General features: G+C 36.7%; 1 protein-coding gene across 1 annotated transcript in view; it reads left to right on the top strand.

Moving 5' to 3' along the window:
* BORA (bora, aurora kinase A activator) overlaps positions 1–13540 on the top strand; it is a 28101-nt gene that overhangs the window by 11604 nt on the left and 2957 nt on the right. Inside the window, 5 exon segments of the mRNA XM_011972023.1 lie at positions 4166–4231; positions 5123–5179; positions 5598–5824; positions 6569–6701; positions 8741–9351. Of these exon segments, the coding sequence (XP_011827413.1) occupies positions 4166–4231; positions 5123–5179; positions 5598–5824; positions 6569–6701; positions 8741–9351 (1094 nt within the window).

Raw genomic sequence — 13540 nt, 5'->3', positions numbered from 1 at the left:
GATAGGCTCCAGAGCTGTGCTGTTTACTGTGTTGTTGGGAGACAGTTCTCCATAGGCCTCACATTTCTGCACACCTTTCATGGGGCGGCATGGACAGGTTCTGTTCCGAACTATCTTTTCAAGGGTGTTCGTCTTGTGAACATCCTTGGAAGGCAGAGATACTGTGTCCCACCAGGGCAGAGGGTAAGTTTGTTTTGCTGTCCAGTATCAGAAGGATGATGTCTCCCTCTGGAGCAGATTTGTTTGCAGTCTCTTATAAAAGAATGGGATTTCCTCAGCTGTGTGTGAAAACCCACTGTGTGTCCACCAGCCACCTGGGTATTTTAATTTAGAATTTTTTAAGAGAGCACCCCTCCTATGATTAGGAGAGACACAAGATGGAAATAAAAATTTTATTACTTACAAGTCCTAGGGGTACACAGCATGCCTGAACACCACACATGGAGGTCAGGGAGAGAGAGAAAGGGACCCATGGGCCAACGCCTTTATTGGGTCCAGGGCATTATCCAAACAGAGTTTTAGTTGGTGGGTTTAAAGCAAGCAGTCTTGCATTGAGGAGGTCACACAGTGACGGAGAGGTAGTCACTGTGGCATGTCTGTGTAGTCCATGTGAGGTATGAGGGTCGGGGGGTCAGTCAGGTAGACCATATGTAGCTGTCCCATAGGGAGGTGGTTAGCAGGAGAAATTTATATAAGGCGGATATCTGGATCAACCACATTGAGGTATAGAACTGGAAACTGTGTCAGGGGTGAATGAGCCCTGCTTTTTGTATGAGACAGTCCAACTTGTATGCGCAATACAAGAATTCACTGCACTGGGCTGTTTCATGTCACCTTCTTGGCACTCGTGGGCAAAGGGAATTAATAGGAACGTTAAGTTCATGCTGCCTGCTGTGCTGAAAATAATGAAGTCCTTTGTCTTTGCCCCCAGAAGCCTCATGTCTGTAGCCAGCACCAGTGGAACTTTGACATGTTCACCTGTTAGTTGGCAAGTTGGGTAGAATCTTAGACCCTTCATAGTTCTTGACAGTTGTGGCCACGTGTGACTATTTAAATTTAAAGTTAAATTTAAAAATGGAGTTCCCCATTCACAATATTCACATTTCAGGTGCTCAATAGCCATGTGGATATCGAGTAGTATACATAGAGAACATTTCCATCGTCCCAGAAAACGTTCTATTGGGTGCTACTTTAGGGCCAAGGTTGGCAGCCCTTAACTGTAAAGGACTCAATAATAAATACTTAAGCCTTTACTGACCACACAATTTCTATTGGAACCACTCCACTCTACTGCTGTACCACAGAAGCAGTCGCTGAGAATATGTAAATGAATGTAAGTGTGTACTGGTAAAACCGTATTTACAAAAATAGGTGAAAGGCCAGATTTGCACCGTGAAGCATAGTTTGCTGACCCTTACTCTAGTGTAGTATTATCTATGTTTGAATTGTACCCAGAAAAGCTCACTAGCTGTGTGACTTTAGGTGAGTTACTTAGCTTTTCTGTGCCTCAGTTTCCTTATCTATAAAGTGATGGTTACTGTGGTGCCTCTAAGATCATGTACCTAGCACATGGTGTTTGGTTATTTACCTAAAGATTAACAAAGAAAATGATGAATGAGGGGAAAAGTGGTTTTGTTTATACATGTTAGCTTGTGCTGGTAGCATTTACTATTATTAATGTTTATGCAGCAAGGTGCTTCAGTGCATATCCTCATGTGTTTTTTTTTTTTTTATGGACTTGAGTGAGAATTTCCCTGGGATATATATGCAGGTAGAGGATTTCTGAGTTATAGGATATATCTTTACCTAATCTGACTACACAGTATTAGAGTGCTCTCTAGAATATCTGCACAGTCTGCACAGCCCCAGCAGTCCCTAGGGTTCCTGTGTCCCAGCATCCCTGCCTGCCCTTGGCATTATCCAGCTTTTACATCTTTGCCTTTCCTATAGGTTATTTGACATTCTAAATGATTGTTTCAGTTTTCCTTCTGTCTTCATAGACTAATGACCTTTTAAATTTCATAGAAAATGTCTATTTGTATTTCATTGATATGTTTCAGTTGGAGTTGTTAACCTTTTTTTTTTTCCTGTTAATTTCTAAGATATCATATATATTGCAGTTATATTGGTCTTAAACATTTCAAATGTTATCTCCCATTCTGTCATATGTATATTAATGTTTGTTCTTGATATCCTGGGTTGCACAGAAATCCTTATTTTGGTGCAATCAAATCCATCGATTTTTTTTCCTCATTTGATTGTGGTCTTAAATTTGTCTAAGCCCTTCTAGGGGAAACAACCAAAACACTTGGAATAGAGTTGAAAAGTGATATGATAATGTTGCTGTAGGTGTCTTTCTGGTCTGAAGAGGGCAAGGAAGGCATGCTGACAGAAGATAAAATTTAAGCTGAGATTTGAGTCAGACTCTTGAAATGCAGGGGAGAAAAGGCAGGGAGGAGAGAGCATAAGATAATACCTAGAGATGAGAGAGATACCTGTTTCTGGTTTGTTTGTTTTAGGTACTCAAATAATATTTAGTTAGATGGCAACCATGCTAAAGAAATAGATATGGTTTCGAAGGGCTTTGTAAGCCATTCAAGTGTTTAGATTTTATCCTAAAGACTATTGCAGGGTTTTAGGCAGAGAGAGTATTGATTACATCTGTCTTGTAGAAGGTCACTCTGCATGCGATGACAAAGTCATCTGCATCCAAAATTTTCTTTATTTACCCATTTTGATAGTATTTAACAGGGAACTTTAACTTATTCAGCAACCCACTTACCCGTTTTAAAATTTAGGATTGTAAGGTTACTGTACTCTATTTTGTTGTTTTATTTTAGAATTCCTGAGTTGTTTCTGGTTTTGGTGGGGCGGGGCGGGGGGGCGATTGTTTAGTCCCCTTGCTTTTTCTTCCTTTTTATCTTGCTTATATTAGTCTTTTTTGACATGGTTTTAGTTTTTGAGTTTTTTTAATCTGGAGATTTTTTCACCTTATAAAACTTTAGAGTTAAAATAATTTGCACCCGTATTTTTAACTCTTGCTGTGAAAGAAACTGTATGGTTTTATGGATGAAATTTCGGGTTTTGTCCAAATAATCTGGCATTTTAATCTGTTGAGGACATTGAGGATAGATAAAAGGTATCCCTGACCTTTTAAGGTTGACATCATGAAGAGTAACCATCATTTCCTTAAAAAAAATATATTACTTTGGGATTCATCAGTCCTACTATTGCATATATATCCAAAGGAACTGAAATTAGTATTTCAAAGAGATATCTGCACTCTCATATTTATTGCTGCACATTAATCACAACGGCCAAGATATGGAATCAACTTAAGTGTCCATCAACAGATGAATGGATTTTTTAAAATGTATATATATACACATATATATGTGTGTATATATGTGTGTGTATATATGTATATACACACACACACAGTGGAATACTATTCAGCCTTACAAAAGGAAATTTTGTCATTTGTGACAACATACCTGAATCTAGAGGGCATTATGCTAAGTGAAAAAAGCCAGGCACAGAAAGACAAATACTGAATGATTTCATTTATATGTAGAATCTAAAAAAGTCAGACTCTTAGAAGTAGAGAATAGAGTGGTGGTTACCAGACAGTAGGGAGGAGGGGTTGTGGGGGAGATATTGGTCAAAGGGTACAAAGTTTCAGTTAGACAGGAGGAATAAGTTCTGGTGATCTGTTGGCACAGGCAGGTAACTATAGCTGCTAATGAGGTGTCATATATTTCAAAATTGCTGAAACTGGATTTTAATTGTTCCCACTACAAAGAAATGAAAAATGTTTGAGGCAATGGATATGTTAATTAGCCTGATTTTCTCTTGTCACAGTGTATACATGTATTGAAACATCACATTGTACCCCATAAATATATACAATTATTTAAAGAAAAATGTAAAAAAGTATTGCTTGGTGCCTCCTTATTTGCTGTGGTAATCCTTTAGTTTTATCCTTGTATTCCCTCAAAGGTAAAAAAATAATAGAAACATGCCAAAATATATACTTATATATGCAGATTTTTTTTAATGTTGCAAAATAAGTTCCCACTTTCTTAATTTTTTACTCTGGAAAAAGTAATGCTAAAGCAAATGAAGAGTATAAAATGTAGGATTTTTCACTTAAAATGTCTTACAGGCACTAACGTAAATAGTGACTCTCCAATTGGAAACAAGCTGACCATTCCTTCTGAGAAAAGCAATGGTGAGTATGAATACAATTTGAAAAGAAGTATGTTCCATATTAAGCTAAATTGGATTGTAAACCCAGTTCAGGTTGTAACACTTTACTCTGGAATTGAAATTGTTTCCTTTTTTTTTTTAAATTTATTTTTATTTTTTTGAGACAGGGTCTTACTATCACCCTGGCTGGAGTGCAATGGTACAATCAAGAGCTCACTGCAACCTTGACCTCCCGAGCTCCAGTGATCCTCCCACCTCAGCCTCCTCAGTAGCTAGGACTACAGGCGCCCGCCACCACACCTGGCTAATTTTTGTATTTTTTGTAGGAGACAGCGTTTCGCCATGTTGCCCAGGCTGGTCTCGAACTCCTGGGCTCAAGCGATCCACCCGCTTTGGCTCCCCGAAGTGCTAGGATTACAGGCGTGAGCCAGCAAGCCTGGCCTGTTTGGATTTTTTGAATGAGCTGCATAATAACCATATGAGAGCTGACCTTTACAAATAAGTATAGTAGAACAGGTGCATCCAGCCGTGTTTTAGAAATGGCTGTAGTGTTTTGTTTTCTTGTTCAAAGCATATGAATTGATTTCTGGTCTTGGAAAGCATTCTTTTGAAAATTGGTTAATGTGAGAAATCTCCCCCCAAATATAGGCTGGCTTCCTTTTCAAGTGCCAGTACCGGAGCCAGGAGTTAACTTTTACTATTAACACATTTACACTAGTGGCAGAGAGTGTGGGAAACCACTTCTAGAAAGATGTGGCAGGGTATGTAATAGAATGCAGAAATGGAATAATTCCATGTGGCTGGAACATCACGGGGAGATGGTTGACTGGGCAGCACATGCTGAATTGCATATCGTATACTTCCATTGATTTATCCCATGTTTGAATTTATTTATTCATTTGCTTGTTTCCAGCTGCTTGTCAGACATTGCTGTCTCTTCCTGTGGATTTTAATTTAGAAAATATATTAGGTAAATACTGTATTTGTTTAAACCTTTAATAACTTGAACCAAAGGTTTCGTTTGGCTGGCTTTTTGTAAATGGTAACATGGGAAATATGTGGCAGTACCTCTTTCTAAAGAAGTGGGGAAACTGTCCTGAAATTTCTCTTTTTCTTGAACATAGTTTGAATTAGCCTTATTATCATAATGAACTTTATTACTATAGACAGAAACTATAAACATTTGATTGGTATTATACTCACAATGTAGCACTTAAAAACTAAGGAATAATTTAAGATGTAAAACATCACATATGCAATTAAACTCCCTCTTTTGGGGAAAAAATTCAAACATGAAGTGCATGCTGGCTTCTGAAAAGTTGAGTAACAGAAGTATAATTGCTCTTTAAAATGACTAGCTTTGCCTTTTCTCCTATTATTAAATATAGGTGACTATTTTAGAGCTGATGAATTTGCAGATCAATCTCCTGGAAACCTCAGTTCTTCATCTCTCAGAAGAAAGCTGTTTTTAGATGGGAACGGAAGCATCTCTGACTCCTTACCTTCAGCTTCTCCCAGAAGTCCTCATAGTGGTGTTCAAACATCACTTGAGATGTTTTATTCAATAGATTTGTCTCCTGTAAAGTGTAGGAGCCCCTTGCAGACACCAAGTTCGGTGAGACGTATACTAAAAAGCAGTTGGCTAATTTGCTGTCAAGCTTGTCCAACCCACATTATTTTGTCGTTGTTCTATCTAAGGCTTTCCGCAGCCTGAAGCCATGGTTTTTGGTTTCTGTCTCTAGTAATAAGTGGAAAAGAGGGAAGAGGAAGGGCCTTTACTGGCCCAACCGGAAACAGAAACTAAGAACTCATGACTGTATTCTCTCCCCTGGACACCCCTGTGAGATGTAGTTGGACCGAGCTGCCCCGATTGCTTTCAGAAGGAGGGATGGTAACTCTAGTTCATATGTTATCATTAGTCATAGGGATGTTTCAGGTCAGACTCTCCAATTTTGTATTTAGATGTGTACAGGATGACTGGATTTATCATGAGTCTCAAGGAAATTCAGCATAGGTTATTTACTAACGTATGTGAGATTTACAGTATATTACAACTGGCTTGGCATTAACAGAGTAAATTATTTAAACGTTTTTCACGTTTAAATGATGGTTGTTTAGTGTGAAACTTAATGGTTTGTTCAAATACAATGTGTTTATATTTTGACTAACATATTCAGTACTATTTCAGAATTTTTGTAGCAATCTTCTTAGTTGTCCTTGTTGCAAGGTGTCTTTTGGTGGTTCTTGTGAACTCTTCCTAGTTTATAAGTGTGTTTTGAAGACCATGATAAATAGCATGCAGCATAAGAGTTAAGGAAGAGAACCATACACATTTATTTACTATTTAATTTTATTACAGGGGCAGTTTTCTTCTAGCCCTATTCAGGCTAGTGCAAAAAAATACAGCTTGGGAAGCATAACTAGTCCTTCACCTGTTTCTTCACCCACTTTCTCACCAATTGAATTTCAGATAGGAAAGACCCCACTCTCAGGTATGTCTCATACTGAAATACCTAGTTAAAAGTTTTATACTATCAATATTTGTTATTACAGAGATTCTTTTAATTTGTCATAATGATAGAGCTCAAAATGATCACTAACCTTCTAATATTTAGAAACTTTGAATTTTAAATAAAAGAACAATTTACCTTCAAAGGCTGAAATTCTCAACCAATTTCTACTGTAGTGTTAAATACGGTTACTTTAATTAGCAATATTTACATCAAACACTATCAAAAGAAATATAGCAATTTTAGAGACAAGTTGGTTTCATATGCCTTCTGACCTGTAGGTTTAGACTTTGGTAATATTCACATTTTGTATAGGTATATTTGATTAAGGTTTTTAATGTAAACATGATGTGTGGAAATTTACACATTTCTCTTTGCAATACATGAATTTCTCTTTGAAAAAATTATAGCACTTTTTGAAAACTAGTCACAGTTTTTAAAAACTTCTTAGTACAAAAAATTGGAAAAGTGAAAACTATTTTGCTTGTCTTTGTGTATATATGCATATACACATACGGTTACATACATGTATATACATGTATATAGATGGTTCTAGATCCTGCTGTTTTCACAAAGCATTCTATGAGTATTTTCATAGGTTGTTCAAGTCATTTATAATTGTCTCAAAGCACAACTTTGAATTGCTATATATTTCATATGAATGCATCATTTGTTTTCAACCACTGATAAACATTTAAATTTTTCTAAGTTTTCTTTGTCACAAAACTAATATCTTTATGTATACATGATATTATACATGTTTATATCCTTAGATTAAATTCTCAGAAGTGAACTTATTTGGTCAAAGTGGGTGAATGTTTTTAAGGCTTTTGATGAATCTTGCCAAATTTTCCTCATAAAAGTTTGTACCAATTGAAATTTTCATCAGTGGTTTGTAAGAAAGTCATTTCTTCCCAGCGAGAATCACTGCTATGATTTTTGATGTTTACAAATTTGGCATATTACAAAAAGATCTCTCACTGCTTTAAATTTTGTATTTTTGGTCACTAATGACATTAAGCTCTTCCCAAATATTTATTGTCATTTATGGTTTTTAGGGGGAATTGTTTGTTCAAACCAATGTTACTATTAAATGAATGACCTTCCTTTGCTTTAACTTTCATATTTTTATTATTTTATGTGGCTGAACACTTTTCATTTGCATGTTTACCATTGGAAAGGTTGTTTATGTGCTTCTGTCCATTTTTAAAACTTTTGTTTTTATTACGCTAATTAAGTTACAAAAAGTATTTTTTACAGTTTTAAAACAATTTTATCATTCTGATTATCATTGTTAGGCTCTTTATTGTTGCAGATATTTTCCAGTTTTTTGTTTGTTTTTTCGTGTTGCTTATGGCATTTTACATAAACACATGTATTTTCACATTTTTCATTTGCCAGGTACAGCTGTTAAGTTGTAGGTTTCAGCTGATTTGCTAGGGATTTTCATTGTATATGAACAACTTTAGTATAATAGCAATATACTCATGAGCAAATAATTCTCAGTGAGTAAAATAATTTAATTAAAAAAGAGAAAGTGACCAGATGCGATGGCTCACACCTGTAATCCCAGCACTTTGGGAGGCTGAAGCCAGTGAATTGCTTGAGCCCAGGAGTTCAAGACAAGCCTGGGCAACATGGTGAAACCCATCTCTACAAAAAAAAACAAAAAACAAAACAGAAATTAGCCAGGCATGGTGGAACGCCTGTAGTTCCAGCTAACTTGGGGCTGAGGTGGGAGGATCACCTCAGAGTGAGCCTGGGCAACAGAGTGAGACCATATTTAAAAAAAAGAAGAAAAAAAAGACAGTGCCAAAGAAATTATTTTTTAAGAGCCTCATCCTGCTTATTAAGACACATCCATTTGTGCTATTGTTTTTGACATCAGAATTTCACTTTGGTAAACAATACAACTGTTAGAGAAATAGTTTTTCCTGGCATGAAACATGATTACCATTTAGTACTGACTTTTCCATTTTCATGTTTTTATGACATGATTTTTTTCCCTTCCCACCTTTCAGAACAACGGAAGTTTACTGTTCATTCTCCTGATGCTTCATCTGGAACAAATTCTAATGGGATTACTAATCCGTGTATCAGAAGTCCTTATATAGATGGCTGCTCGCCAATTAAAAATTGGTCTCCTATGAGACTTGAGATGTATAGAGGTGGTACTCAGTATCGGACCTCACTGATTCAGATACCTTTTACTCTTGAGACTCAAGGTGAAGATGAGGAAGATAAAGAGACTATTCCTTCCACAGATGTCTCATCACCAGCCATGGATGCTGCGGGAATACACCTACAGCAGTTTAGTAGTGAGGCTTCTACACACGGTACACATTTGGTTGTGACTGCCGTGTCTGTTACACAAAATCAGTCCAGTGCTTCCGAGAAAGAATTAGCACTGTTGCAGGATGTTGAAAGGGAAAAAGACAATAACACTGTGGATATGGTTGATCCTATAGAGATAGCAGATGAGAACACTTGGATTAAGGAGCCGGTTGATAATGGCAGTTTACCCATGACTGATTTTGTGAGTGGCATTGCCTTCAGTATTGAAAACTCTCATATGTGCATGTCACCTCTTGCTGAAAGCAGTGTCATTCCTTGTGAAAGCAGTAACATTCAGGTAAGGTATTTAGTATTCTATAGCCCCTTCCTCACTGCCTTGGTGTTCTTTATCCTTTCTTTTCTAAGATTATAGTGTAAGAAAGATAATGGATTAAACATGAGGACTACTATATAATATTTTTAAAAAATATCAATACCAAGTGATATGAGAAGAGTAAATTTATTTTAATTATGACTGATAAGTCATATTTTATATTCACATTAACTGATATTTATATGGAGTAGGAAAAGATGATGGCAGAAAAGGAATTAGCCTGCTCTAGAGAAATCATTCCTGCTAGCATCAGGCAGAATTCATCACTGTTTTATGTGGATCCAGTCCCCCAAAACATGCAAGGTCTGGTATAGTATTTGTATTCTAAAACTAAAATCATTTTTGTTTTTCCTTTATGTGATTTAGGGGGGATAAACAGAGTTTAGAGCCCCTTTTTATTGGGGGGGGGGTTTGAGATGGGGTCTCATTCTGTCACCCAGGCTGGAGTGCACTGGCGTGATCTTGGCTCAGTGCAACCTCCACCTTCCGGGTTCAAGGGATTCTCCTACCTCAGCCATCTGAGTAGTTGGGATTACAGGCTGAGCCACCGTGCCCGACCTTAGAGTTTTTTTTATGTATGCATTTTTGTACCTTTCTTTTAGAAATGTGATTTATAGCAACATTTTTCATGAAATTATACATTTCCAATTTTGCAATGTCTCCAACAACTGGAAAACCTGATTCATTTGACAGATACATATACTTCATAATCAGCACTTTGGAAAGGCATTTGTTCCATTTATTGTTGTGTTCTTTGAGCTGAGAATTTTGAAGGAACTTCAAATATCAGAAGGGGATAGCAATAACATCTAACACTGATGTAGCATTACTATATGCCAAGTCCTATTCTGAGACCTTTACATGTTTTAATTTGTTGAATCTTTACAGCAATCCTGTGAGGTATGTGTACTGTTATCCCTGTTTTACAGATGAGGAAACTGAGGGTCAGAGAGGTTAAGTAAATTACCTAAAGTTTCTATACAAGTAGTAAGTGGAAGAGCTGAGATTTGATCCTGGCAGTCTGGCTTTACAGTCCATGTTGTTTAATCCAAAAGTTAATACTGACTCATAATAATAGCTAATACTCACATGGTATTTTGATATACCAGGCATTCTTCTAACTACTTTATTAATTCATTTAATTCTCACACCAACCCTATAAGGCTTTGGTGGTGTCAGTTTTGGCATGCTGAAGTTAAAACTCCGGGAAGGATTCTAAATGACCCAAAATTAAATATAGTATTTTGCTCATATTTTTATGCTTCTGTTGCCTATCCTGACTTACAGCTTCATTGCTCAAAAAAGATTATACTAGAATCACTTTTACATATTTTTGCTTCTCTGAAGTTGGTTTCATAAATAGAAAAAAGCACATACAGGCTTAAAAGTATATGCCTTAAAGGCATTGTTTGCTTCTTTTACTCTCTGCCTTTTTTTCACTTTCTCTCTCTCTTTTTTAGCAGAGCATTTATAGAGGAATTACAAAAATACTTTTGTTGAAATACACCTTAATCATCATCCAATCCAACTAACCTTTGGAAGCTGTGGGTAGCATATTCTCCCATAACTGTCACTACTAACTTGTCAAACAATCTATACTTGATTACACTTGCAGGGATATTCCATTCATTTTTTAACTTCTCTTACTAGATAATAGATATTGTCATCTGTCAAATGGTGATCTGTTTTATAATTGAGGGAACTGAGGCATGCAAGAGGGGGTAGAATCTGAGCCCTGATAGGAGTACCCACAGTAACTCTTCCATGTTTAAAGGCCAGGGTGCCAGGATGGGTGTGGGTGCAAATGTATTTAGTTGAGGGGCGAGCATGGCATTAAAGAACATGGGCTTGGGAAACCGTAGTGGCAGATTTCAGTTTATAGCCCAGCTCCATTAGCTTTATAAATCCCAGAAAGTGACAGTTTCTTTCAGCTTGTTTACTCTTCTTTAAATGGGGATAATAATAGGATTACAGGATATTAGCATGATCATTGTGATTAATATAATAGTAAACAGTGCCTGAACACTGTTGGTGGGAATATGAATTAGTACAACTATTATGGAAGTTCCTCAAAAAACTAAAAATAGAACTACCATGTGATCTAGCAATCCCACTAGTAGGTATATATCCAAAGGAAAGGAAATCAGTATGTCAAAGAGATACCTGCACTCCAGTGTTTATTGCTGCACTATTCATAATAGCCAGAATATGGAATCAACCTAACTGTCCATTAATAGGTGAATGGATAAAGAAAATGTGGTATATATACAAAATGGAATACTACTCAGCCATAAAAAAGAATGAAATCCTTACATTTGCAGCAACACGGATGAACTGGAGGACATTAAGTGAAATAAGCCAGGCACAGAAAGATAAATACCACATGTTCTCACTTCTATATGAGGAAGCTAAAAAGGTTGATTTCATAGAAGAGTGTAGAATAGTGGTGGGTAGTAGAGGATGAGAAGGGTAGAGGGAGCTGGGATAGGGAGAGGTTGGTTAATGGATACAAAAGTACAGCTTGATAGGAGTACATTCTAGTGTTCTATAACACTATAGGGTGAGTGTAATTAACAATTTATGGTATATTTTCAAATAGCTTGAAGAGCAGATTTTGAAAGTTCCCAACACAATGATAAATGTTTGAGTTAATGGATATGCTAATTACCCCAATTTGATCATTACACATTGTAAACATATCAAACTATCACGTACATCATAAATGTGTGTAATTGTGTGTCAGTTTAAAATAATAATGAAAGCAAAAATGTAAGTAGTAATGGGAGGCAAGGTCCTCTGAATGGTAACAAACAAGGGGGACTGAGAATGATGAGGGAAGGGCTAAAGTGCTGGGACCAGATGTCAAGGAATGTTATCACAGGGCACAACTGTTGCCAATTAAATGTTTTAAAAGACAGTAACGTCTGATTTATGTGGTAGAAAAATAAATTTAGTAACAAAGTGCATGTTAGATGACTGACATAGAGACACCATTTAAAGGCACCATTGCCCAACTGGAATGTAAAGTTTGCAATGAGAACCAAGTTTGAATTCGAGTTCTTTTATTTCCAGGCTGTGGGATCTTAAGGCAAGATTTACATAGCAGTGAATAGAACACGACTTCTTAATTTGTATCCCCTCATCCTTCTTAGCTATAAAGTGAGATTGATGCCTACCTTGATGCCTATGGGGGATAACAAGGTATCTGTTGCCTGGTTGGTACATATTAGGCACTGACATTAGCAGAAGTCTAGATGAGAGACAGTGAAGTCAGCCACCATCTCAACTTGGCTCCCATGGATCCTGCTCTTCCCATAGTGTGGGACAAACTCCCTACATGCCTTACTTCTGCTGTACTAATGAGTAACTTTTCTTTCCATATATATCCAGTTACATATTAGTATTGCATTATAAGCCAGCTATTTGGCAGTGATGAATATTAGAAGGAAGAACTATTGTCAGAATCTCTGGGAGCAATCTGACATTTATGTTTTTGATCAAGTAGCTATTGAATGATAGCAGAACAAGGCTTTCCCCCAAAAATGTTATACGTCACAAGACTTTTGTTGTAATGGAACATGACCTCCAGTAGTAAGCAGATATGTATCCAGCCCTGAAAACTGGGAACATTTTTCCCAGTTTTCAGGATTATAACTGATAGACTGCATTTTCTCGGCTAGTCTGTACCTTTGTGAGGGAAACAAAATGAGAGTCAGCTTTTTCCTTCCCTCTGATGCTAACTTGCAGGGAGGGCTTAAATGCAAAGTGATTCCCTTGTGGATTGCTTTCTTTGGTGCTCAGCATTATACAGGTAAATGGAGTGTTGTGCAGTGAACAGAACCTGGACTGAGGTCTCACATCTTCATCACCTCATCACTGGATGACACTGTGAAAGTTAACCTTTCTAAGCCTTAATTTCCTTCTCTAGTAAAGTAATAGGGTTGTCGAAAGGAGAAAAAGATATTAAATATATACAGATAGTGCCTGGCCTTTTTAGAGACACTCAATAAGTGTTATTTTATGTATGTCAAGCTGGAAATTGGCTAGAATCTTTCTTTTTTGTTCTTTTGCACTGAAAAAGTGTATCTTAGGATGCTACAATTTTTATTAATATGAAAAACTGAACTAACATCTAGAGCCATTATATATGTGG

This window comes from Mandrillus leucophaeus, unplaced genomic scaffold, assembly GCF_000951045.1.
Source record: "Mandrillus leucophaeus isolate KB7577 unplaced genomic scaffold, Mleu.le_1.0 Scaffold126, whole genome shotgun sequence".
Taxonomy (NCBI): domain Eukaryota; kingdom Metazoa; phylum Chordata; class Mammalia; order Primates; family Cercopithecidae; genus Mandrillus; species Mandrillus leucophaeus.
Note: the sequence above shows the minus strand (reverse complement) of the source record. Positions and strands in the feature narration are given on the sequence as shown.